This window comes from Dendrobates tinctorius, unplaced genomic scaffold (genome assembly GCF_039654945.1).
Source record: "Dendrobates tinctorius isolate UK_male_01 unplaced genomic scaffold, ASM3965494v1 ptg000075l, whole genome shotgun sequence".
In the NCBI taxonomy this organism is placed as follows: Eukaryota; Metazoa; Chordata; class Amphibia; order Anura; family Dendrobatidae; genus Dendrobates; species Dendrobates tinctorius.
The window spans coordinates 21760651-21785666 of NW_027361743.1; the positions used below are offsets into that span (position 1 = coordinate 21760651).

At 46.2% G+C, this 25016-nt stretch overlaps 1 protein-coding gene across 2 annotated transcripts in view; it reads left to right on the plus strand.

Annotated features, from left to right (window-relative positions):
* Nucleotides 1-25016, plus strand: part of DDX10 (DEAD-box helicase 10) — a 235748-nt gene that overhangs the window by 52827 nt on the left and 157905 nt on the right. For both annotated transcript variants that reach the window (XM_073583096.1, XM_073583095.1), the window contains exons 12-13: nt 592-680; nt 6331-6718. In XM_073583096.1, coding sequence (XP_073439197.1) covers nt 592-680; nt 6331-6718 — 477 coding nt within the window. The remainder of the gene's footprint in view (nt 1-591; nt 681-6330; nt 6719-25016) is intronic.

Consider the following 25016-nt stretch of genomic DNA (forward strand, 5'->3'; position numbering starts at 1 on the left):
GAGGCCGTAGCAGTTAATGTTGATTACAACTTTTTGATATCTTCACTTCAAAGACAGATAAGGCCGGCTTCACATTTGCGTTCCTCAGAGCTGCAGACTTTCTCCGTGAAGCTCCGCTCACTGCCGCACCTCCTCCGGTCAGCTCCGCCTACGTGTGCATACTTCTGCATGCGGCCTGCGTACCCTATATTTAACATTGGGTACGCAGGCCGTGCCGCAGTATGCGGATGCTGCCACATGCGTCGTTTTGACGTTGCGGCGACCGGAGCCGAACGCAACATGTTGGAATTTGATGCGGTCGCCGCATCGTCAAAACGATGCATGCGGAGGGCATCCGCATACATCCGCACGACCTGCATACCCAATGTTAAAGATGGGTACGCAGGCCGCATGCAGAAGTATGCGGCCGTGGGCGGAGCATCACGGAGGAAGTCTGCAGCCCTCCGCAGCTCTGAGGAACGCAAATGTGAAGCCGGCCTTAGTGAGTGTTGCGCTCCGTTTACATCCATGTCCCATGTGTTATCGGTACTTGCTTCTTTGCACCATTGCTTTGAACTATGAAGAATCTCACACGATTTTTTTTCTCTTTAGTGTTTTGTTTCCTATTTGCGATCTGTCTATTTAATGAAGGACAAGGAAGTCTTTGATGTCTTTCAGTTGCCTCTTTCACAGTTTGCTCGGTAAGTGGATGAAAATGGGCTGTACAGTTTACGGCATGTTTTTGACCTTAGCCTCTTAAAGGGGTTTTCCTATGCAGGCTCTGCGCTCCTCTTTGATGATCTTATGGTGGTAACCCTTTAAGTGCTGAAGTTCCAGGTCAAGTGTATGACTTCAAGCTTGTCCTTTGTCATGTCTGACTTGTCTGGTTTAGTAGATCTTTCTATTCCTAATCTAAGGGCACAGTCAGACGGCCATATAACACAGACGACAATCGCATCGCAGTGCTCACACAGGCCGGCAGCCCTCCTGACCCAAGCATGAAAGCTTGTATAGAAATACAAGCTCGGTCCAGGAGAGCCGCCGGCCAGTCTGAGCTTTGCGATGCGATTGTCGTCTGTGTTGATGGTGCAGTCAGACGTCCGTATAACACCGATGTTGATCACATCGCAGTGCTTGGATTGTCTGGCAGCTCTCCTGACCCGAACGTGACCGCTTGTATTTCTATACATGGTGTCACACTCGTGTCAGGAATGCCGCCTGCCATGTGATCATCGTCCATATTATACCGACGTCTGACTGCACCCTTCCTACAATTCTGAAGTGTATGCTGTTTTATAAGTTTTCTTGTGCTGTTCCTCTATTATTTCTTCTGAAAATGTATGAATAAATTGACAATGTGGCATTAGCATTAGCCAGGGAGTGTATCGCCACATGATCTGATACTGATTCTGATTGGTCTGGAGGTGGCTTGCAATGGCATATTTATTGGGACATGTTTTTTTTAATATGGCCCCCTCTGGTTTAAAAAAATTATTATAGTCGCAGAATGTCCTGACCTGTTCCAGGTGACCAAAGACTGAATGTGTGACCTGCACTGCCCCGATGACCAAAAGCGAGGGGGCTGCAGGGAGGATATAAGTTCATTTTCTCCCTTTAGCCACGGCTCCAGTAATGCAGATCAGCATTATTTCTCCATCGCTTCATTGGGGGACACAGGAACCATGGGGTGTATGCTGCTGCCACTAGGAGGCTGACACTATGCACATAAAAAAAGTTGGCTCCTCCTCCGCAGTACACACCCCACCGGCTGGCGATCAATTACTCAGTTTAGCTTAGTGTCAGTAGGAGGTGGACACGGGTCTTTCATTAGACCCTTATCTACCTCAGTGTGCGTCGTTCCCTTTCAGGTTTTCCGGAGGGATACAGAGTGAATAGTCACTGCTGTACTCCCACAAAGAGACTGAGTACGGCATGTACTGCCACCCTGTATCCTCATACGTCTACATGGCAGGAACAAGAGCCTAACACGGATACGTGTCCAGGCGACCCAGTCTGATCTTAGCCCCGTCTCCTTCCCACTCACCCACCAGAGCCTGTCGGTCAAGGGAGACACGGACGTCCGAGAGGAGATCTATTCATATGGACGTCTGGATTCTTCCGGGATAGAGGTACCCCATTGCTTCCTCAGGTACCCCTTTCTCGATTCGGGTGGATCATAAACAGGAAAAAGTCCTGCCTGGTACCAACCCAACGCCTTGTGTTCCTAGGCTTACTTTTCAATACCTGTCAGGCAAGAGTCTTCCTTCCCAAGGAAAAGAGAGTAACTATTCGCGAGATTCGCTTGCTTCATGGCCCGCGGCTCATTTCTCTCCGATCAGTCATGAGGGTTCTAGGGAGAAGTGTGGCAACGTCGGAAGCGATTCCCTTCGCCCAATTTCATTCAAGACCGCTTCAGCAGGCCATTCTGTCGCAGTGGAACAGATCTGTCTCCTCCCTGGATCGCCCAATTCGACTCTCCTTTCAGGTAAAGCTGTCCCTCAATTGGTGGCTAACATCACCTCTTATTTCCCAGGGCCGGTCCTTCCTTCCGGTACATTGGCAAGTGGTGACGACGGACGCCAGCCTTCTCGGCTGGGGCCCGGTGTTTCGCCATCTGACTGTTCAGGGTCGTTGGTCGACGCAGGAGGCCGCTCTCCCGATCAACGTCCTAGAGATGCGGGCAATTTTTCTGTCCCTACTTCATTGGGACAAACTGCTCAAGGGTCTGCCAGTTCGGATTCAAACGGACAATGCCACAGCGGTGGCATACGTCAACCACCAGGGAGGGACTCTGAGTCCCTTGGCGTTGGCCGAGTTGTCCAAAATCCTTCACTGGGCAGAGAGGTCAGTTCCAGCAATATCCGTGGTACATATTCCCGGCGTGGAAAACGGGGCCGCCGACTTTCTCAGTCGCGAGGGTCTCACGGCAGGGGAATGGTCCCTGCATCAGGAGGTCTTCCATCAGATTTGTCTCCGATGGGGGGACCCCGGACGTGGACCTTATGGCATCCCGTCTGAACAGGAAGGTTACACGGTTCGTGTCCAGGGCCAGCGATCCCCTCGCAGTGGGCGCCGATGCTCTCACCATTCCTTGGTCACAGTTCGCGCTTCCCTATCTGTTCCCTCCTCTTCTCCCCAAACTGTTGAAGAAGATCAAGGCAGAAGGGGTGCCAGTCATCCTAATCGTGCCCGATTGGCCCAGAAGGTCTTGGTTCGTGGACATCGTCAAGCTTCTCGCGGACGCTCCCTGGAGGCTTCCAGACAGACCAGATCTGCTGTCTCAGGGTCCGATTTGCCACCCCAATTCTCAGTCGCTCAATTTGACGGTGTGGCCGTTGAGACCTCAGTTCTGAAGGGGTCAGACTTTTCAGATCGGGTCATTCACACCATGATCCGGGCTAGGAAGCCATCGTCTTCCAGGATATACTATCGCACATTGAAGGCCTATTTCAGTTGGTGCGAGTCCAATCAGATTCCGCCTATGTCTTTTTCGCTTCCTTCGGTTCTGGCATTTCTCCAGGCGGGTCTGGACGCTGGTCTTGCCCTTAGCTCTCTAAAGGGTCAAGTTTCGGCACTTTCCATTCTTTTCCAGAAGACGTTGTCCTCTCGCCCGCAGGTCAGAACTTTTCTGCAGGGGGTAGCTCATGCAACACCACCGTATCGAGCTCCCGTGGACCCCTGGGATCTCAATCTTGTCCTGGAGGCCCTACAAAGTCTCTCAGGGAAGTCTCTCTATCCTTTCTTTCCTGGAAAGTGGCCTTTCTCGTGGCCATTACTTCCATCCGGTGTGTCTCAGAATTGGCGGCCCTTTCTTGTCGACCCCCTTGGTAATTCACCAGGATAAGGTGGTACTGCGGCCTCCGCCTGCCTTACTACCCAGGTAGTTTCTACTTTCCACCTGAATGAAGACATTGTTCTACCTTCAATTTGTCCGGCTCCAATTCATCCCCGGGAACGCTCTTTGAACAAGTTAGACCTGGTCAGGGCGACGAAGGTCTATTTGGCTAGAACGGATGCGTTCCGGAAGACGAACTCCCTTTTCGTCATCCCAGATGGTGCATGAAAGGGCTTGCCGGCCTCCAAGGCGACTATTGCTCGCTGGATTAAATCAGCAAACTTGGAGGCTTACCGGGTCAAGAACAGAGTGCCCTTTCCTGGGGTTAACGCTCACTCCACCCGGGCAGTGGGTGCTTCCTGGGCGGTGCACCACAGGGCCTCCGCGCTGCAGCTTTGTAAGGCTGCAACCTGGTCTTCGGTCCACACGTTTGCAAAGTTTACAGGGTCCACACCTACGCTTCGGCAGACGCCAGCCTAGGAAGAAGGATCTTGCAGGCAGCGGTGGTGAGTCCGCTGGCCTGATGGAAGTTTGCTTTTCCCTCCCGACGTCCCATGGTTCCTGTGTCCCCAATGAAGCGATGGAGAAAACAGGATTTTGGTTGCTTACCGTAAAATCTGTTTCTCGGAGCCTTCATTGGGGGACACAGCACCCTCCCATGTTCACAACTTCTGTTTTTCTGTATTATAGTTACAGTTGAGTTGTCCGTTTGTTCTCTATTCTATTGCTTCTCCTACTGCTTTGTCACTAACTGAGTAACTGAACGCCAGCCGGTGGGGTGTATACTGCGGAGGAGGAGCTAACTTTTTATGTGCATAGTGTCAGCCTCCTAGTGGCAGCAGCATACACCCCATGGTTCTTGTGTCTCCCAATGAAGGCTCCGAGAAACAGATTTTACGGTAAACAACCAAAATCCTGTTTTTAATGGTATTTACCTGTGTATTGACCCTATATCAGCTGGTTAATAGCTTTTCTGGATATGACTGTTTTATTTTTAAAAGGGTTTGTGCCTACTATGGAAGTTATTCCCTGTAGGATGGCTGATCACTTCCTGGACCTGTGGGGGGGGTAGTCAGAGCCCCTTCAGAGATCAAAGATGAGCACCTCCACTGCATTCATTCTCTATGGGTCCGCCGGACACCAGCCAGGCGCTGAACTCTCCCATCTCCGGAGGTCCCATCGACAATGATTAAAATTGTGCTGTGCATGCTCCACCTCTGCGCCATTCCCTCGTTTTTGGCATCCGTGAGGGTCCCAGCAATTGGATCCCCAGCGATCAGGATGTCGCCCCACCCTTTTAAAGTGTATGGACCCCTTAAGTGCTAATATTCCTGGTCTCCAGTTTTCTTATCCAAGTGCAATAAGTAGACTTTCTCCGCTGAGTCTGTGATCTTGTGCTTCAGTCTTTTCATAAGAGTTATGATTTTGTTTTGCTGCTTTTCCTTCCCAAATTAAAAAAAAAGAAAAGTATAGTATATGAGATTAAATATTCTGTGTGTGCCGGCAGCGTGACTCATCAGGACTGTTCTGTGGCCTAAATGTTACATGGAAGTGCCTGGCACGCACAGGCCATCTGGCTAGGGAAATGAAATCTAACTTTTTGATTAGAATAGTTTATTCTCTAATTACGGCCGATGGCGGGTTAACCTCTGCTCCGGTGGGGATGGCCCTGTAGCCCCCGCTCTGTGCTGTCAGGAGCCAGGGTCAAGCTTGTGCTGCCCTCCTAGTTATCAGATCTATACTTTCTACATTGATTATGTAGAGATACAAGTCTGTATATAAATCAGTGGTTTTTGGAGACCCCTTTCCTAGGGAACCAGGGGGCTCATTAACCTCGCGTATCGTGCACATTTTGTTCTCAACCCGTATTTTATTCCTTTCTAGCAATATTAAAAAGGATCTGCTCATAGGCCTGATGTCTAACTTGCATTTCCCATGAAATGACAATTCTGGAGCATCTTACGGTTGTAGTTTCCCTCCGTTCTTGCTCCTGAAAATGTATAAATAAATTGACAACCTGATGTCACCATGTCCCTTATCTGTAGAAAATAGAAAAAATGTCAGGCTATCTGGGTGCTGCTCTTTTGCCTTCAGTTCTAGAGGTGGTTGGTCCGAGTCTATAATCGTTCCTTAGCTACATCACATGATTTAACCTATAAACCGGGTCATCCTCAGGCATCTGCTACTAAACTGTATTCCTCTTGAACCTGCTGTGCATCTAAAGTGCCTAGGTAGACCGCCATCCTTTTTTCTGTATATTTGATGTTGACTCTCCATAGAATTGGGAACATTGGAAGCGGCCAAGTTCTTGCACTTGGATCTTTGGGGAGGACTCTCGTTTTCTGTAGAAGGAAGTCTCTCACCCATCATACTCGTAAACGTCCACTAAACAAATCAGCATGATTAAGTTTTCACTCTCGGCAGTGAAGTTCTCATCTTTTCTGTTCTTATGTAGACTAGAAATGTGCCGATTTTCTTACCTGTGACATCAAGTTTACGATTTGTCATGATAACAGGTCATTGGGTCTTGCTGTGGCCCCGAGGGTTCGGTTCCTTCAGAAAGCTCAAAACTCGAAGAGTTCTGAAAGCAAACCAAGCGAGGACGTCCAGGACCCTGGCACTATCAGCGATGAGGAAATTGAAAACTTTAAGTCGCAACTCAGTGGAAAGAATTTAAATCAGACCGTAAAAGGGAATACAAAGAACGATGAACTGTCCAGTGGAGATGGTGAAGAAGAGGACAATTCAGACGAAGCTGAGAGCATGAAGACTAAAAGATCATCTGCTTTCCAGCTGATGGATGATGAGGACGACGATGATGATGACGACGACTGCCGAGATGTGGAGATTTTTACCGTAAAGAGAAGAGATGTGTTTGGTATTAATGAAAGTGATAAAGTTCCGGTGAGTTTCTATACATATTCTTATTTATTACATTTCCTAAATTATGTGGATCTTCTGTGACAAATTTGGGGCCACCACCAACATTTAATCAGAAATCTGTGCGGCTGGCTGACCAATTTTTTTTTTTTTTTTTTTTTTTATAACCTTGCTTGAGTTTACGATGTAATTCTAAAAATTGATTCCACTGAGGTGTGTAGTTCTCGAATACTATAATGCCATTGCCAGTGTTCCCTTTTTTGGGACCTAGAGGCCCAACCCAAAGCATCATAGCTTCAGGGATAGGCTTTCAAGTTGGCACGGCATTTGGCCAGAACCATACTCCCGGCAACCTCCAGGCCAGGTGTTAGGCTGTGTACCCACGTAAGCGTTTTTTTTCTCGTTTTTTTAAGCGTTTTTACCAGTAAAAAAGCTTAAACGCTTACAAGAAGCATCCCATTCATTTTAATGAATTCTGCACTTTTTGTGCATATTGTTGCGGTTTTTTTCCACGAAAAAAACGCATCGTGGTAAAAAACGCAGCATGCTCATTAATTTTGCGGAAAAATCCGCATTTCTAACTATATTCTATGAGACTGGGGATGCTCCGGAAAAAAACGCATAAACGCGCGTTTCTTGGGAAGGAGTCCGGTTTTTAGTCAGGAATTTTCTGCATACGTGGGTACATAGCCTTAAGCTCAAGAGTGCGATCTTTCTGCAGAACGCGCTTGTCTGCTCCTGGCTTCTCAGCAGACACGTGTGTGCTCTTGGTTATTTACACCCGGGCTTCTTTAGAAGGGGGAAAAGTGTATGGCGTAACCTGATGGCACATTGATGTCCTATGATGGTGCTTTGGTGTCCAGAGTCAATGAGCTCGTCTTCTGCAGTTAGTCCATAGAGAATGCAGGGTTTCACGCAAGATGTTACGCTGAACCCACACGTTCTACGATGGTGTCCGCAGACTTCTAGACATGTAGAGAACCTGGAATTCTTTGTAGAGACGATTTGTGTCCACATATACACCTATCAAGAATTTACAGTGAATCCATTCCAGGTGGTTGTATGTTTTCGAATTGGAATAATCCTCATTGAATCTTTTGGGAGCCCCTATGTGCTTTCTCATACTTTATCCATGTCACCAGCATTTTGTGCTCACATATGAACAGGATTTCTTTTGGTTCATCACCGCCTCGTTATTCGTTGTTTATAGCACTGCCAGACCCCCGTTATCGGAGGATTTTGGTGTCCTCGTCTCGGGATTAGCAGGTGTCGTAGGAGTAGGATTTTTCATTGATCAGCAAGTTATCAACTAGTCCATGGTTTGGGGATAAGTTGCCAAGTTGGGACTACCCTCTTAAGTCATATTCACAGGTTTTATTTTTTTCGTAGCACTCTCAAAGCCTGTGGATGACAGTGGTGCAGATATCCACTTATCATTATCCTATGCAAGTAAATGCACCAACAACAAACCAGGGCTAAATCGGCCTGAACTCTTAACTTCTTGTCTTGTGCAGCCCTGCTATGTGAGTCTTGGGGTGTGCGCATATGACAGCATTTTCAGGTGAGTCCACCCCAAAGCCGCCTGAAAAAGCACCCTGGAAACTCTCTAAAGAATGAACATACATGTATCTATGTAAAAAAACAAACAAACAAACAAACAAAAAACACTTATTCATATGCTCAGGCTTTTTTTAAATTTTCTTTTTTTAACCACTAAATTGGTGTGGCAGGTCGGACCCCAGACCGTTGCTCCTTTCACTACCTATAGGGCTGCTGGAAGAAGGCGAGTGCAGCGCTTCACTGTCCCAAAAGGATTGAATGGAGTGCAGGATATATGGATACCTTAAGGGCATTTCTCTTTACTTTCAAAGTATTTTTTTCCCATAACATTTTGCTCCAAGTAATAATGTTTGCGCATCCAGCACTTCTCTAGTCTTACAATGTCTTTAGCGTAACCCCCTTCTTGCACCTATTTATCCATTATGGGTACATAGAGCAGGCTCAGGATTTGAGCCTGCTCCACACAGGCAGGTGCCAACTGCATTATGCACCTGGCACCTGCCTCTTAACGGCAACGATTGGATCTAGCTCTGACCACTGCTGTGTTAACCACAGGTTTGGCATGAAAGGTCTGCAGTTCTTCTGCTTGAATGTGACCGCAAGGATGTGACATGAATACTTGGGCCACATTCTGACTAGACGTGAGCGGCCTGGCTCAATAGGACTGAATTGAGCAAAGCCCCCGCACGTCTAGTCTTAATTTGGCTGGGCGTATGCATGTCACATCCTTGCGGTCATATGATAGTCTGGCACCAATGAATCCTGACAACGCACGCAATGTGAGGATTTTTTAAAATTAGCAATTTAAGAGTCCAGCTCTCTTTTACCAGCCAGACTTTATACTCCATTTAATATCAGAATTATGCAGCAATTCTCTTTTGGGGGAGTTTTTCATTTCCTGAAGCAGTTTTGTTACAAGTTTAACCTTGTCTTTTTGTTTCCGATGTTCTTCTCAAAAGTTCTCTGAGCTATACACAGACTTAAGCTCTGGGTAAATGATCAGTATCTCTAAACTCCGAGTATCTTCTGGTGCTGGCCTGGGAATGTGTAGGAAAAGGTCATTTTGTTTCTTGAGACTCAGACTTGCATAAATATCACATCACGAAGCTCCAGATAATTCCTGCACGCAGGCTCTGCTGAGCTGCATGTACGCGGGTAAACATTGTCTGATGCCAGCGGCTCTTAGTATTATGCGTATTTTTTTGTTAAAATGGAAATTAACGCTTAAAATATAATTCCAGAAATTGTGTTTGATGAAACCTTAATCTGGGCTGTGTTTTAAGGCACTGGAGACATTTATGCTACACAGGAAAATGCATTGTTGTAGCCAGCAGGTTCCTAACAGAGTTGCAAACTATTAAGTGTCAATATCTGGCTCCTAAGGAAGACTTTGGTCATTGAAAGGTTTATGTCTCCGCCACCCTGGCCCCTCTGTCTCTCTCCGCCGCCGCCCTGGCCCCTCTGTCTCTCTCCGCCGCCGCCCTGGCCCCTCTGTCTCTCTCGCCGCCGCCCTGGCCCCTCTGTCTCTCTCCGCCGCCGCCCTGTCTCTCGCCGCCACCGCCCTGGCCCCTCTGTCTCTCTCCGCCGCCGCCCTGGCCCCTCTGTCTCTCTCCGCCGCCGCCCTGGCCCTGGCCCCTCTGTCTCTCTCCGCCGCCGCCCTGGCCCCTCTGTCTCTCGCCGCCGCCGCCCTGGCCCCTCTGTCTCTCTCTCTACCGCCCTGGCCCCTCTGTCTCTCTCTCTGCCGCCCTGGCCCCTCAATATATAGTCCAAATTCTTGGGTAATTGAATAATTTTATACGAAAGGGCTGACCTTTTTTTTTTTTTTTTTTTTTAAAAAAAAAAAAAAAAAAAAGGAAATCTTGCTGTTTTCATCTTCCACAATAAGATAACTGTCCCAAATCTCATGCTTTGTAACTTGCCACATCCTTGTTTTGAGTGGGTTCTTCATCACCATCGTTATTCTGCCAGCACTGTAGGAGCTGGGGCTTCCTTTCTCCCTTCCTTGTCCATTGGTTGCCTTCCCTGAACTAAAAGTCCACTTCTCTAACATGCATTCAGCTCAGGTAAGAGGGACAAGGACTCTCTAACAGTTCCCGTAATCCGTCTCGAGAGATCTGCTAATAGACATGGGTTACGTGTACGGTCTGCTGCACGTTAGAAGGGAGACACATGCTGGCTGGCACTTATGTAATGATTTTTAACTTTAAAGGGATTGTTGTCTATTTTATCCTTTTTACAGCTGGGCTCATGGAAGGTATAAAAACAAACATAAATATACTCTCATGAAGGACCAGATCCATCACAGCGCCGCTCTTATCCACAACCAGTCCCCTGGCTGCTTCTTCCAGTCCATCGTGTGAGTGCTGCACTCAGTCAGCATCCCTGAATGGCTTCAGCCTTCTCATTCCGTCAGAGAAGAAGCTAGTTCTCGTCTGGTTCGGTCGTAATGTGAGCTCTGCAGTCAATCAGCGGCTGTAGATGGGTTGCAGCCAACATGTGACATTCCCTGCTAGGAGAAGCAGCCAGGAGACCGTTGGAGACGCAGGCAGCGGTGTGCCAGGATGGTGCGGTCTAAAAGGTGATGGTATTTTTTTCTGTTTTACACCACCATCATCCCATTGTAATGCAGGTATCTGTCTTACCACCATCCCGTCCCTTTAAGGTGCAATCCTCCATCACTCATGGATCAGATGACTGCAGAGTGCGCGTTATGCTGCCTGTACGCCGTAGTTTTTATCTTTTCCTCCTTTTACACCTGATGTATTTCTAAGTCCTGACTCCAGCTGTAATGTCAGTAGTTCACCGTGAAGACAGATGCAGCTGTCAATCAAATCCTCAAATCCCTTCTATCGAGGGTAGAGTGATGGTCAGATACACCTTGAGACCTTCCACAGCTCCCGGCTACCTTAGGCCCCATCTTGATGGTTTGTTTAAGCCTTGGGGGAAGCATTGCTGTCCTGTTTGAACTGGAAACCTTCATGTCTTTGTGTAGTATATTTTTTAAATGAAAAATATTACTTATAATTGGCCCGTGTTATATTCTTTACTGATATTTCCTGTCTTAAAGAAACTCTAAAATGTAAAATGTTGGCATCTTATGGAAGTGCTGCTCATATTGCCACTTATGCCAAATTCCCAGTTTCTTTAACAGAACTGTCAGATACAACCGTATTCATTATAGCAAGTGTTACCGTTATGAGTAAGCGAGGAACTCTACAGTCAGCCTATCCATACACGTCTCGATAAGCTGACAATGCTGCTGTCAGCCGGGTAGATGAGGGAAGGAGGGGACAATGCTGCTGCCAGCCGGGTAGGCGAGGGAAGGAGGGCAATGCTGCTGCCAGCCGGGTAGGCGAGGGAAGGAGGGCAATGCTGCTGCCAGCCGGGTAGATGAGGTAAGGGGGACACAAATACTGCTGCCAAGCCGGGTAGGCGAGGTAAGGAGGGGACAATGCTGCTGTCAATTTGGTATAGACGAGGGAAGGGGGACAGTGCTGCTGGCAGCCAGGTAGGCGAAGAAAGGGGGAAAATGCTGCTGCCAGTGGGGTATGCAAGGGAATTGGGGGGGGACAATGCTGCTACCAGCCAGATAGACGTGGGACAGTGCTGCTGCTCACTTGGTAGGCGAGGGAAGGGGGAAAGTGCTTCTGCCAGCTGACTAGGTGAGGGAGAGCAATGCTGCTGCCAGCTGGGTAGGTGAGGGAAGGGAAACAGTGCTGCTGCCAGCTGGGTAGGTGAGGGAAGGAGGGCAATGTTACTGTCAGCCAGGTAGGTGCGGGAAGGGGCAACAGTGCTACTGCCATCCGGGTAGGCGACGGAAGGAGGACAGTGCTGCTGCCAGCTGGGTAGGTGAGGGAAGGGGAACAGTGCTGCTGCCAGCTGGGTAGGTGAGGGAAGGGGAACAGTGCTGCTGCCAGCTGGGTAGGTGCGGAAAGGGGCAACAGTGCTACTGCCATCCGGGTAGGCGACGGAAGGAGGACAGTGCTGCTGCCAGCTGGGTAGGTGAGGGAAGGGGAACAGTGCTGCTGCCAGCTGGGTAGGTGAGGGAAGGGGAACAGTGCTGCTGCCAGCTGGGTAGGTGAGGGAAGGGGAACAGTGCTGCTGCCAGCTGGGTAGGTGCGGAAAGGGGCAACAGTGCTACTGCCATCCGGGTAGGCGACGGAAGGAGGACAGTGCTGCTGCCAGCTGGGTAGGTGAGGGAAGGGGAACAGTGCTGCTGCCAGCTGGGTAGGTGAGGGAAGGGGAACAGTGCTGCTGCCAGCTGGGTAGGTGCGGGAAGGGGCAACAGTGCTACTGCCAGCTGGGTAGGTGCTGGAAGGGGCAACATTGCTACTGCCATCCGGGTAGGCGACGGAAGGAGGACAGTGCTGCTGCCAGCTGGGTAGGTGAGGGAAGGGGAACAGTGCTGCTGCCAGCTGGGTAGGTGAGGGAAGGGGAACAGTGCTGCTGCCAGCTGGGTAGGTGCGGGAAGGGGCAACAGTGCTACTGCCAGCTGGGTAGGTGCGGGAAGGGGCAACAGTGCTACTGCCATCCGGGTAGGCGACGGAAGGAGGACAGTGATGCTGCCAGCTGGGTAGGTGAGGGAAGGGGAACAGTGCTGCTGCCAGCTGGGTAGGTGAGGGAAGGGGAACAGTGCTACTGCCAGCTGGGTAGGCGACGGAAGGAGGACAGTGCTGCTGCCACCCGGGTAGGTGAGGGAATAAGTGCAATGCTGCTGTCAGGTGGGTAGGCGAGGGAAGGGGGACAGTGCTGTTGCCAGCTGGGTAAGCATACCGAGAGGGGCGATGCTGTCGCTAGTGATTTTGCTCTGTATTTGGTGTAAGAGTATCATCCATAGTCATTGTATATGGACCATAAGCTAGTCAGGTCTTCCATTGGCATTTCCTGCCATCACCTTGGATTTTCTGGCGTGGCTGAATAGAGGAGCTTTGCGAATCCGTGCACTTGAGCGTCCCGTGGGCTGAATGCTGTGTCTTCTAGACAGTCTGTTCAGTGCTATAGTCGTGTTTTGCATCAGATTTTATCTTGGGAGCCGAGCAGAAAGTCCAAGTGCACTGAGGCTTCGGGGAAGAGCGTCTCACAAAGACAGGCAGCATTTAAATCCCAAATCTTGTCATTTGACAAAGGGCAGCCTTCCCGCTGCGTGGTGTAAAGTAATAGTTGTGCTGTATTCATGCGAGAATGATCTTCCATGAAGGCGTGCCGCACACGGGCACAGACCATTATCTTGTCCCTGCGTGTGTCCTCGGTGCACTGTGAATAGCCGGGTACCAGCAGCAGGTAATGGCCACTATATTTATTGGATCTTCGGGAATACAAAGTCTGTGCTTAGCTGCCCTTCTCTCATAAGAGCCGATTACCACCAGAGTCCTTGACGGGAGCTCTCCGCGAATATCTGCTCTGAAATCTGAATATCTGATGCGGAATCTGACATTAATGCAGTAAAGCAAAGTGCGATGTGTTTGGCAAAGCGTGCGATATTCCCCCAGGCCACGCTGCTAGAATGCCACGCCAGGCTTCACTGTGGACAAAGACTTATTTGAAGCGAAACATCTAGTATGGATCAAGCTGAGCGCGACATCTGTGGGTCTCCACGCCGGGATCAGTATTTTATGTGACTTTTATTTTATACCACCAACATTATATACTTCAGTCTCGTATCATTTATCTTGCATTACACGAGTTTAAAGGGGTTGTCCAAAAGTCAATAAGTTTTTCCTACCATCTCATTATATCATCAGAAAATTACAAGTTTTAAATAGAATTAAAATGTATTTTTTTTTTTACGTTTTATTTTTTTCATATCGCAATAGTTGACTTTTTTTTTTTGCAATTTTCCTGCTGGCCACTAGGTTTTTTTTTTTAAATTTCTACTTTGCATGGACATTAGTGACTCATACCTACTTTGTTTATGTATAAGCTGAGCATGCTCTAAACTGTGCAAAGTGTGCAGGGAGAGGGAGGAGGTGAGCTGTGACATCACTTAATGTGAATTAAGGGGGGGGATACTGTAATATCTACTGTATACAGAGATATGTCATTCTGTCTATGATGATGAGACTGCTGTCCACTTCTAAACATTTTAGAGGGAGAAACCAGAAAGCAGAACTGACTGCCTGTACATATTTTGCACAGAGAAACAAGGAGGCAGTATTATTTGCCTGTACACATTTTACAGGGAGAAACAAGGAGGCAGTACTGTCTGACTGTACACATTTTATGGGGAGAAACTAGAAAGCAGTAATGCCTACATGTACACATTTTACAGGGAGAAACAAGGAAGCAGTGCTGTCTGCGTGTACACATTTTACAGGGAGAAACAAGGAAGCAGTACTGCCTGCCTGTACACATTTTACAGGGAGAAACAAGGAAGCAGTACTGTCTGCATGGACACATTTTACAGGGAGAAACAAGGAAGCAGTACTGACTGTACACATTTTACATGGAGAAACAAGGAAGCAGTACTGTCTGCCTGTACACATTTTACAGGGAGAAACAAGGAGGCAGTACCATCTGCCTGTACCCATTTTACAGGGAGAAACAAGGAAGCAGTACTGACCGTACACATTTTTCAGGGAGAAACAAGGAGGCAGTACTGACTGTACACATTTTTGCAGGGAAAAGCAAAGATGCTGTACGGTTTGTCTACTAGACAAGGAGGCACTACCAGTTACAGGGAGAGAATATAAGCAATTTCTGGGCCTTTATCATTTTCAGGTATAGAGAGGAAGACATTTGCTTACATTGAGATGGAAAGACAGGGCCACAGCACTATCTGTTTTTATAGAAGTTACAGTTAAAAAATGGAAGCATAAACCTGGTGGGTCAGTTTGCGGTCATATCAGCTGTCGCTAAGCTTTGGTTCCAAACGCTGTAATTCCACATTCTTTTTTTAAAAAAAAAAATAAAAAAATTCACAGTTAACACGTTTTAGTTTGGCACCATTTCTTCATAGATATCACTTGCTTGTCTTCGCTCTGTACTTTCTGTTGAGCACGGTTTCTGTTCGCAGATTGGCTTCCTCCGCCATCTCGGTGACATGTTGGTGATGAATGAAGGATACAATGTGTCTGCCGATCTCGCTGCAGCTTGAATTCTTTTTGAATTAACATGAATGTAAACGTTTGTTGAAGCTGTCACTTGCCAGCTCCGTCAGGTCAGTCCTGCGCCCACCGACGCTTGCGTACGTTGTTTCAGTGGCAAAGCGTAAGATGTTAGAACAAAGGAAGTGTGACGCGATGTCAGAGAAAATTCGCTAATGATGCAGGTCCCAGGTAATTTGTTTGAACGCTTCTATAAAATTTTAATTTGAAATTTCCATTTTTGCTGACGGTCGCTTTAGGCAGACAGTAATAAGTTTCCACAGTGATAAGTGAATGGTTGACAGTTACCAATGACGTGATAATCTCTGTAGATACTGGCTCATCTTCTGCAGTGTGTATGAGCCTGTGCATGTCGGCTCAGTGGTTAGCACTGTTTCTTTGCAGCGCTGGGGTCCTGGGTTCAAATCCCACCAAGGACAACATCTGCAAGGAGTCTGCGTGGGTTTCCTCCCACACTACAAAGACATGTTGATAGGGAATTTTAGTTTGAGTACCGTTTGCGACAGTAATGATGATTTCCGTAAAGTACTGGCGCTCTATAAGCCAGGGCTGTGGAGTCGGTGTCGAGCTGGAGCCCATTTTGGTGGAGTCGGTGTCGAGCTGGAGCCCATTTTGGTGGAGTCGGTGTCAAGGAAACTGAGGAGTCTGAGTCTGAGGTTTGGCTTACCGACCCCACAGCCCTGGTATGAGGGAGTCGTGGAGTGGGAGTCGTGGAGTTGGAGTCGGTGTCATGGAAGCTTCGGAGTCAGAGGTTTTGCTTATCGACTCTACAGCCCTGGTATGAGGGAGTCGTGGAGTGGGAGTCGTGGAGTTGGAGTCGGTGTCATGGAAGCTTCGGAGTCAGAGGTTTTGCTTATCGACTCTACAGCCCTGGTATGAGGGAGTCGGTGTCATGGAAATTGAAGAGTCGGAGTCATCGGTTTGGCTTACCGACTCCACAGCCGTGCTATAAGAGAGGAAAGTAAACATGCTATTATATTTTACGTGAAGATTCGCCTCTTCCCACTACTCCCCATTAGTGAGACTATGGTTCCTTTCGATAGGTGTGTCGTCATTCCCCATAATACTCTATTGTAAAAAAACAAAACAAAAAGTTAAGGTTCCTCAGCTTCACCTTCATGTCCCCTATTTTATTATAGTCCGGTTCCCCTGTAGTCGTTGCAGGCCCCCATTAGTTCCCCAGCTTGGACCTTTCTGGAGAGACACACAATGGCCGTCATTACATTTGTCTTCTGCTTGGAGAGATGGCTCTAGATGTAGCATCCAAGTCCATGCATTTTGACCCAGAGAAGCAGATCCTGATCTCCACATACTTTAATGGTATGGAGCATGGTTAGTAAATGGCAATTTTGTCCAACCCGGTGGCTACCAAAATACTACTTTACCTAAACCAAGGTACTGAGATGCAGGGAAACATTGAGAAATTTGTCTTTTCCACAGGTTAAAAAAAAATTAATTTGGCCACTGGTTTGACCAAAATTATAAATTATTGTGTTCATAGGCGTTGTCCGCTAAGATTCCTCAGAATTCATCAACCAAAAACACCAGCATGGTGGCAGCAATATTCGGCCTTCAGTACTGTACATTTTACTTGCGGACCTTCACGACTTTTCTGGATATTTAAAGTTCTAAAATATGGTTAAATGTTGCAGTTGATTCATGCGGGAGGAAGACAAAGTGCCCTCTCTGGCCTTATGATGATCTTGGACAAGTCAAGTTTTTTCCAATTTATTTATTTATTTTTTTCAAAATGCAATAAGATCCCATTCCGTAAGGATACACCAGGAGCGTGCTGCTAGTCCACAAGACTTTAATTTATCTGGCAAAGTAACCAGTGTTATTGATTTCCTGACAACCCAACATGCTTGGCGCCCACCCAACTACTTCTTAAAGTGTTGTCCGAGACAATGGTCCGTCATGTTATATTTGTGCTGCCAGGAATTAAAGCTTTGCTCCTCCTTCACCCTCTCCATAGACCTCAATAGGCAGCTGTAATCTGACACCTCAGTAAACTGCTTATGCAATAGGTAGAAGGTTTGGACTGCGCTACAGTTATAATGGCGGGTTCCAGCACTCCTTATCACTACTCACAGTAGGTCATTCTAGTGATTACAACAAGATGTTCCTCTCCATCAGTGTCGGGAAGTGGCTTTTTCACTCTATTTGTTAACTCAGCCCCCTCGTCTGACACCCTTTAATTTGAGAGGGGGGTTGAAGTTAAGTATTGGATTTAGTTGTATTAGAATGAGTGAGGAATTTGATCTTCCAGGATCAGAGTCTGAATTTTGGGACTTTGGTAATGATTGCTAAAATTATATTACCAAATTTAATTATATTCTTTGGACCATAAGGCACGCCTTACTGTAAGACATGGCACAGGTTTAGACAGTAAGAAATAGAAAAAAACAAAACTTGATGGTGTAAAAGAGTGTGTGTGTGTGTGTGGGGGGGGCTCAGCATGACTAATTGTAATGCACCAGGGTAGAATAGGGAGGTAATAGATCAATTGCTAGTGTTTTACTTCAGCGCACATGTACACCACACTGCTGCATGCAAAGTTATGGCACATTCTGGTCTGCTACATCCGCACACAGCTCTGCTACATCCGCACACAGCTCTGCTTCAGCCTTCACATGTCTGCCCTGATTCTGCAAAGCTTTTATGCCACAGTTCTGGCATAAACAGCTTTGAAAAGTAGCAAATCTTTGGCGTAACGCAAGGGTCCGTTGAAATTTTGTGACTTCTGAAGTTCTTGCAGCATTTTAACCAAGTAGGTGGAGCTGGTGTGGGTCAAGTTCGTCAAATTCGTGAGGGGCAGTGGTGTTCCTTGCGTCACAAATCTTGCTCCAGTCCCCAAATCCAGGCACACATAACTGATTAATTAGGACACCTACAGCTCTTAATGAATCGTGAGCACCTGATTCCACCACACTCCTCATCAAGACCAGCCTGAACAACGGGGCTTTGTGTACACTACCATGTTTGAGCGTCTTCCTGACATGTGACTGATCATAGGACCCTTGGAGAGGGAGGGGCCTGCAGCTTCATTGATGTTGCTATCTCCCCTGCCCTGCACCGATCATGCCGATTAATGTTGGGCTGTAGTAGAGAGAACTGTGCTGCTGCTACATAGTTTTCTGAGTGATCAGAAAAGACAATGTATCAACTTTTTCTTTGATCATGGGAAGCTGCCTCCAGACTATGAATTGCACACTTCATTTTTTTTTGCAAGCTATTTTTCTAGGTAAAAGGTGCGTCATGGTCCAAAAACACCGTCATTTATATTTGTAGAACATTTAAACAACAATTTAGTTGTGTAACTTTTCAATACTACCGGGGCTGGGCACTTTTTCTGCGATATTTCTCATTGGCAGAATCCAGCGCCATGCATTAGGCACGCGGTCTCACATGGAATGTATAAAACACAAGAAGAGTTTGCCAGCCGCCAGTGATGTGGTTTTTTTTTTTTAATCACTTTGGGATCAACATTGTTTAGGTTTATATTAACCCTTTCAAGACCTTACCCCTTTTCATTTTTGCGTTTGTTTTCCGCTCCCCTTCTTCCCAGAGCCATAACTTTTTTATTTTTCCGTCAGTATGGCCATGTGAGCGCTTGTTTTTTGCAGACAAGTTGTACTTTTGAACGACACCATTGGTTTTACCATGTCATGTACTCAAAAATAAGAAAAAAAAATTCCAAGTGCAGTGAAATTGCAAAAAAAGTGCAATTCCACAACGTTTTTTTGGATTTTTTTTTTTTTACCATGTTCACCAATTGCTAAAACTGACCTGCCATTATGATTCTCCAGGTCATTACAAGTACATAGACACCAAACATGTCTAGGTTCTTTTTTATTTAAGTGGTGAAAAAAATCCAAAGTTTGTTAAAAAAATAAATAAAATTGCGCCATTTTCCGAGACCTGTAGCGTCTCCATTTTTCGTGATCTCGGGTTGGGTGCGGGCTTATTTTTAAGCGCTGGGCTGAGTTTTTTATTGATACCATTTTGGTGCAGATACGATCTTCTGATCGCCCGTTATTTTAATGCAATGTCACGGCGACAAAAAAACCTATTTCTGGCGTTTTGACTTTTTCTCGCTATGCTGTTTAGCGTTCAGGTTAATCCTTTTTTATTTTTTTAATTGATAATCGGGCGATTCTAAATGTGGCAATGCCAAATATGTGTATATTTGATTTTTTTTGTTTTATTTTGAACTAGCTGAAGAGCCCGGCGCTGCCCGGGCATAGTAACTAACTGTGGTTAGTTATAGCAAATTATAATTATCCTCCATCCCATAGGCCCGTGCCTATATACCCATCATACATATCCTCCATCCCATAGTAAAATGCCCATATATCCATCACACATCCTCCATCCCATAGTCCCGTGCCCATATACCCATCATACATATCCTCCATCCCATAGTCCCGTGCCCATATACCCATCATACATATCCGCCATCCCATAGTCCCGTGCCCATATACCCATCATACATATCCGCCATCCCATAGGCCCGTGCCCATATACCTGTCATAAATATCGTCCATCCCATAGTCCAGTGCCCATATACCCATCACACATCCTCCATCCCATAGTCAACCATTATGACATCATAATGAGGGGCAGGGCTTGACACGCACACACTTTCCCCAGTATGTAGACAGGGGCAAAATTGTTTGGTAAATTGGAACGCGCGGGGTTAAAATTTCGCCTCACAACATAGCTTAGGACGCTCTCGGGGTCCAGACGTGTGACTATGCCAAGTTTTGTGGCTGTAGCTGCGACGGTGCGGATGCCTATCCCGGTCACACACACACACACACACACACACACACACACACACACACACACACACACACGAGCTTTATATATTAGATGGAGCGAAAGTGGGGTGATTTGAACTTTTTAATATATTTATTTTTTTTAAAAACTTTTTTTTTTTTTTTTTACTTTTGGCATGCTTCAATAGTGTCCATGGGAGACTAGAAGCTGCCATAACCCGATCAGCTCTGCTACGTTGCTACATACAGGCGAGGATCAGATAGCAAGTCACCAATTCTACTACATACAGGTTATGAGTGCCGACCACTGGGTGGCGCTCATAGCAATCCAGCACTGACAACCATAGAGGTCTACAAGACACCTCTGGTTATCATGCCAACCCACCAGTGACCCGCGATCACGTAACGGGGGTCACCAGTGAGAGGATTTCTGGCCCAATGGGCGGAAACGCGTGTTAAATGCCGCTGTCAGTTTGACAATGGCATTTAGCGAGTTAATAGTTTCGAGTGGACTGACATTCCAGCCGTGGCTATTGCGGGCACATGTCAGCTGTTCAAAACAGCTGACATGTCCCGGGAAAGATGTGGGCTCACCACCAGAGCCCACATCAAAGGGAGGGAAGCGACCTCTGCAGTACTAGTATGGTGGAGGTCGTGAAGGGCTTAAAACATCTTGACTTATAATGCTGTCATCCTACATCCCTCCCCCCTCTGCCGATAGGTAAACCGTGAGCCTAGGTGATGCATGTTATATGCTGCTGAATACACAAAATCTAGCCTGATCTAGTTTTAATATATTCCACATAACTTCTTATTCGGATAGATCCAGGAATATGGTAGCTAATCCTGTTGGGCCGCACTGGCAAACTGCTGTTTTGTGTTTATCTACTGTGTACAAATCTAAAGTGCCTGGAAGAAATGGCATTTTCATCGTGGTGCAATTTATGGCTTGTCATTACTGCCCAAAGCATGCATTCACCTTCTTTGTATCCACTCATGTTATGAATAGATTGCTGCCCCAAATTGTAATGCGGATTGTGCAGTTTTTAGATTTTGATCCTTTAGGGACACAGCTATTAAAGTGAGCCCGGCAGCACAAAATGACTGTTCAAACCAAACACAGGCGCCCGCTGCACTCTAGGTTGCGGTCAGAGTTCGGTGGACTGTCCCACCTCTTTTTTTTTTTTTTTTTTTTCTCCATCTGTCTTCACCATTCTCTTAAAAAGAGCCAGAGCCATCATTTCATCATTTAAGAGGAGGATAGGGATAGAAAAGGAGCACTGAACTGCTCTGCCACAGTTTACCAAGCATTTGTGCTTGTTTTGACCAGTCATTTTTTTCTTTTTACCAATGGACTTGCAAAAACGTAAATCTTTTGCGCTAAAGCCACCTCTATAATTTTTGTAAATCGGTTAAATCAGTATATAAATAAACCCTCCCATACAGAGGTTGGCTTTACTTACAACAGGGTATGTTGCAATTATAAAGTGGTTTTGGACAACTCCCTCATGCAGAAGATTTCAAGTTCCATTTGGGTTTTTATTATCGGCCTTCAGCTTGATCTCGAACTGTGGCGACTTGAGATCGATCTTGTTCAAGCCTAGATAGGTCCACCAGGGTCTTCTCCGCCATTATGATGATTCTCTGTCCATGACGTCCTTCTCCGGTGATCACTCTCTTCGTATGTGTCCAAAGTAGGCAAGTCGTAGCTTGGTGATCCTTGCTTCAAGTGACATATTTGGCTTGATTTGTTAAAAATTGATTTTTGTTCTTCTTGCCATCCATGGTAGTGATAGCATCCTTCTCCAGCATCACATTTTGAAGTCGTTGATTCTTCTTGTGTCTTGTTCCTTTATCGTCCAGGTTTCGCATCTATGTACTAGTACAGAAAAGACCAAACTATGTACAGGTCGTGTCTTTGTCGCCAGTGAAACGTTACTCAATTTGAAGACCTTCTCGAGTGACTCGATTGTTGATTTGGGCTTTTTAGGGCCTCCATTATGATTATTTTTTTCTCCCCCTCAACTGTTTCCTAATTTGTGCAGGTCCGCAACTTGTGTCAATGAAGTCTGTAGTCTTGTAGCTGTCACCAACGTTGATAGAAATACAGTTGGGACACCACGACCACGATTTGTGGCTTCTTCACTTTCCTTGAATAATTTCCTCTTTTTTTTTTTATTTATTTTTTTTTACTTGCCTCTGCGTTTTGTTCCTCGATCACTTTGCTTATCCCGATGTTTTAAACAGATTCTTGAAATGTGACTTTTAACAATGTCGCAATATTGGTGGGGAGGGAGGAATCTCGCTTCTGTCTGCCACTTGCCCCTGGAGTAAGATTTCTGGAGGACTTTAATTCGGCATAATTTTAGGTAACCGTGCAACTTTTTAAGGTTTTTACAGCTTTTGGTGCTTGAAAGTCGCAAAAACTGGTTAAAGAAAAAAAAAAACTTCTTTGTTTTTGCACCAAATTTATGAACTGCTATTTTGAAGAATTTGGCACAGAAATAGTCTGCAAATATAAGACAAAAAAAAATTAAAGTGACTTCAAGAATTTGCAAATGAAGAATCCGACCCCGTGTTCCTTTTTGAGTTATTTTGTGCACAGTGTTTGCCATGCAGCAGGTTGGAGGACGCGCGGACCTCATGCTGAGTTATTTGTACTTGTGCTCGCGGTACAGCTGGATATCCAGCGTCTCTTCTGCATATTTACTTTAGACTTCCGCGTTAATCCTCTTTTATTACACACAGTCCTTCAGTGTGTGCGCTCCTTCCTTCCACCAGCGCTCCTCTTCGGCAAATGTAATCTTTCTTTTAATGTACAGACATTAGATGTTTTTTTTTTTTCTTATACACAGTTTTGCATCCCGACCTATTAAATTGCAAACCCCCTGTGAAATTACTGTATCCAGTCATTGGTACACTTATGGTGATGTACATTGGACCACACAAAACCCAAGAATGGTGGTCTACTCTGGGAATGAGCAAGCAAAAGTCCAACTTTTGGCTGTACTTAAGCAAATCTCCGGGTATGATGGTGCCCATCTCACTGCCAAAAGTTTTTAACGGTGCGTCAAAATTTTGTGTGTGGGAGAAAAATCTATAAATCATCGTTGCAGTTTTTAATTTATTAGCATGCGTAAAGAGCGATTCCAAAGAGCCCCCCCCCCCATTTTCGAGAGAAGTGTTTCCCAAACTCATATCCACAGCCCCCTGTTTTCAGGATTTCCATAGTATTGCACAGGTGAGCGAATTTCTGATGCCCTGATGATACTTCCACCACCTGTCACACAATAAGGAAATCCTGAAAACGTGACCTCTTGGGGGGGGCCGTGAGGACTGGAGTTTGAGAAACATCGAACTTTGTTCCTAAACCAGTTCCCATAAAAGGTCCTCAATACACATTAGGTAAGTCAACCAACAATCTAATGTGTGTGGGGGGCCTCCCCAATGTCTTCCAACATGTGATGTCAAGGAAGAGAAGGATGGGACCGTATTGTCATAAAATACTCCTTCTTTTAGTTTTTTCCTCTGTCATTGGCTTTCTCCCCATAGAAGACACATAAATGCTTAGCTGAGCATTTATCCACATGGGGGTCTGACGAATATTCGTCTGAGGTGGAAGGAAACCTCTAGCTGGCCTTACATAGCTGTTGGATCCAACAACACCATAAACGTGCAAAAATGCCTGGTCGTCTGAAATATTTTAATTTTTTTTTTTTTTTTTTACACCTGCACAGCAGGAGTAAATCGGCTGGACCTGCCCATCTGAAATGTGGGGGGCCTCCTGACTCACGATGGTTTTGGGGTAGACAAGGAATGGGATGTCGTAATTTTTAATGGTTGATCCTTTTTTTTTTCACCACCAGAGAGCTAACTGGCTGTCGGGGGATCTTCTCCAAACACTCTTGTACATGGGAAGTGTAGGTTGGGCGAGATAACAGAGTAATGAGCCTTTAGCCGGGTCGTTGTATCTTGCTTGTGGCCAGGATAAGTTATGTGAGTGATTTTAGCCTTTACTAGTAAAAAGAAACAAAACAAAATTCAAATGAACCGAAACCTAAAGTTATTTTTATTGCTATTAGATGTTTTAATAATGACTATGTTACATGCGGGGTCTTTGTTTGCCGGGTTCGATAGTTCATTGTTTTGTGATGGAAGTCTTATACTTTTTTTTTTTTTTCCCTTCATTTCACTCCAGTAAATAAGTGTAATTACTTGTGTTTCGCTCAATAAAGCAGGCAGGAGAAGTCGTGCACGTTTCGGTGGTCCGCCTCGCCGGCACATTTATGTACAACCTGTGCGAGTTACCTCGGCAGCAGCCTGTCCTCTCCTCGCCTCCTTGTTGTGAGCTATGGCAGTGAACCGGATTAGGGGATTTGGGGGATTATTTCGTAGGCTGTAGTATTCCCAAGACGGCACCAAATGTGAACGCAATTAACAGTGCATCCAATTACAGCAGCAATTACACTGCAAGGACATGAGGGAGCTGCTGCTTCTTTTGCGCAGACCCGTTCATGTATCGGAATCTGCTTAACGTCTCTTCCGGGGGGACCCACAAAGCTGTCGGCTCAGTCTGGGAAGTGAAGATTGTGTACCGACTTCTGTTTGCCGTTTGTTTGTATGAAAACATTTACCGATACAATATTCTTTATTTTACCCACGCAGATTTGCTTCACTGAGAATGCAATTATTTCCGTGGAGTTAAAGGGTAATTTCTGCCTTAATATAACATATTTCAGGACTTCTTCATTACACTATAAATCTAAAATTATGGCTGAATAAAGAATATAAAGTGGTCACGCGGCTCCAGAAAATGAGTCTTGTGTTCGTGAGCATTCGTGTTGGACTGTGTTGCGGCTATGTAGAATTGAGGGACTT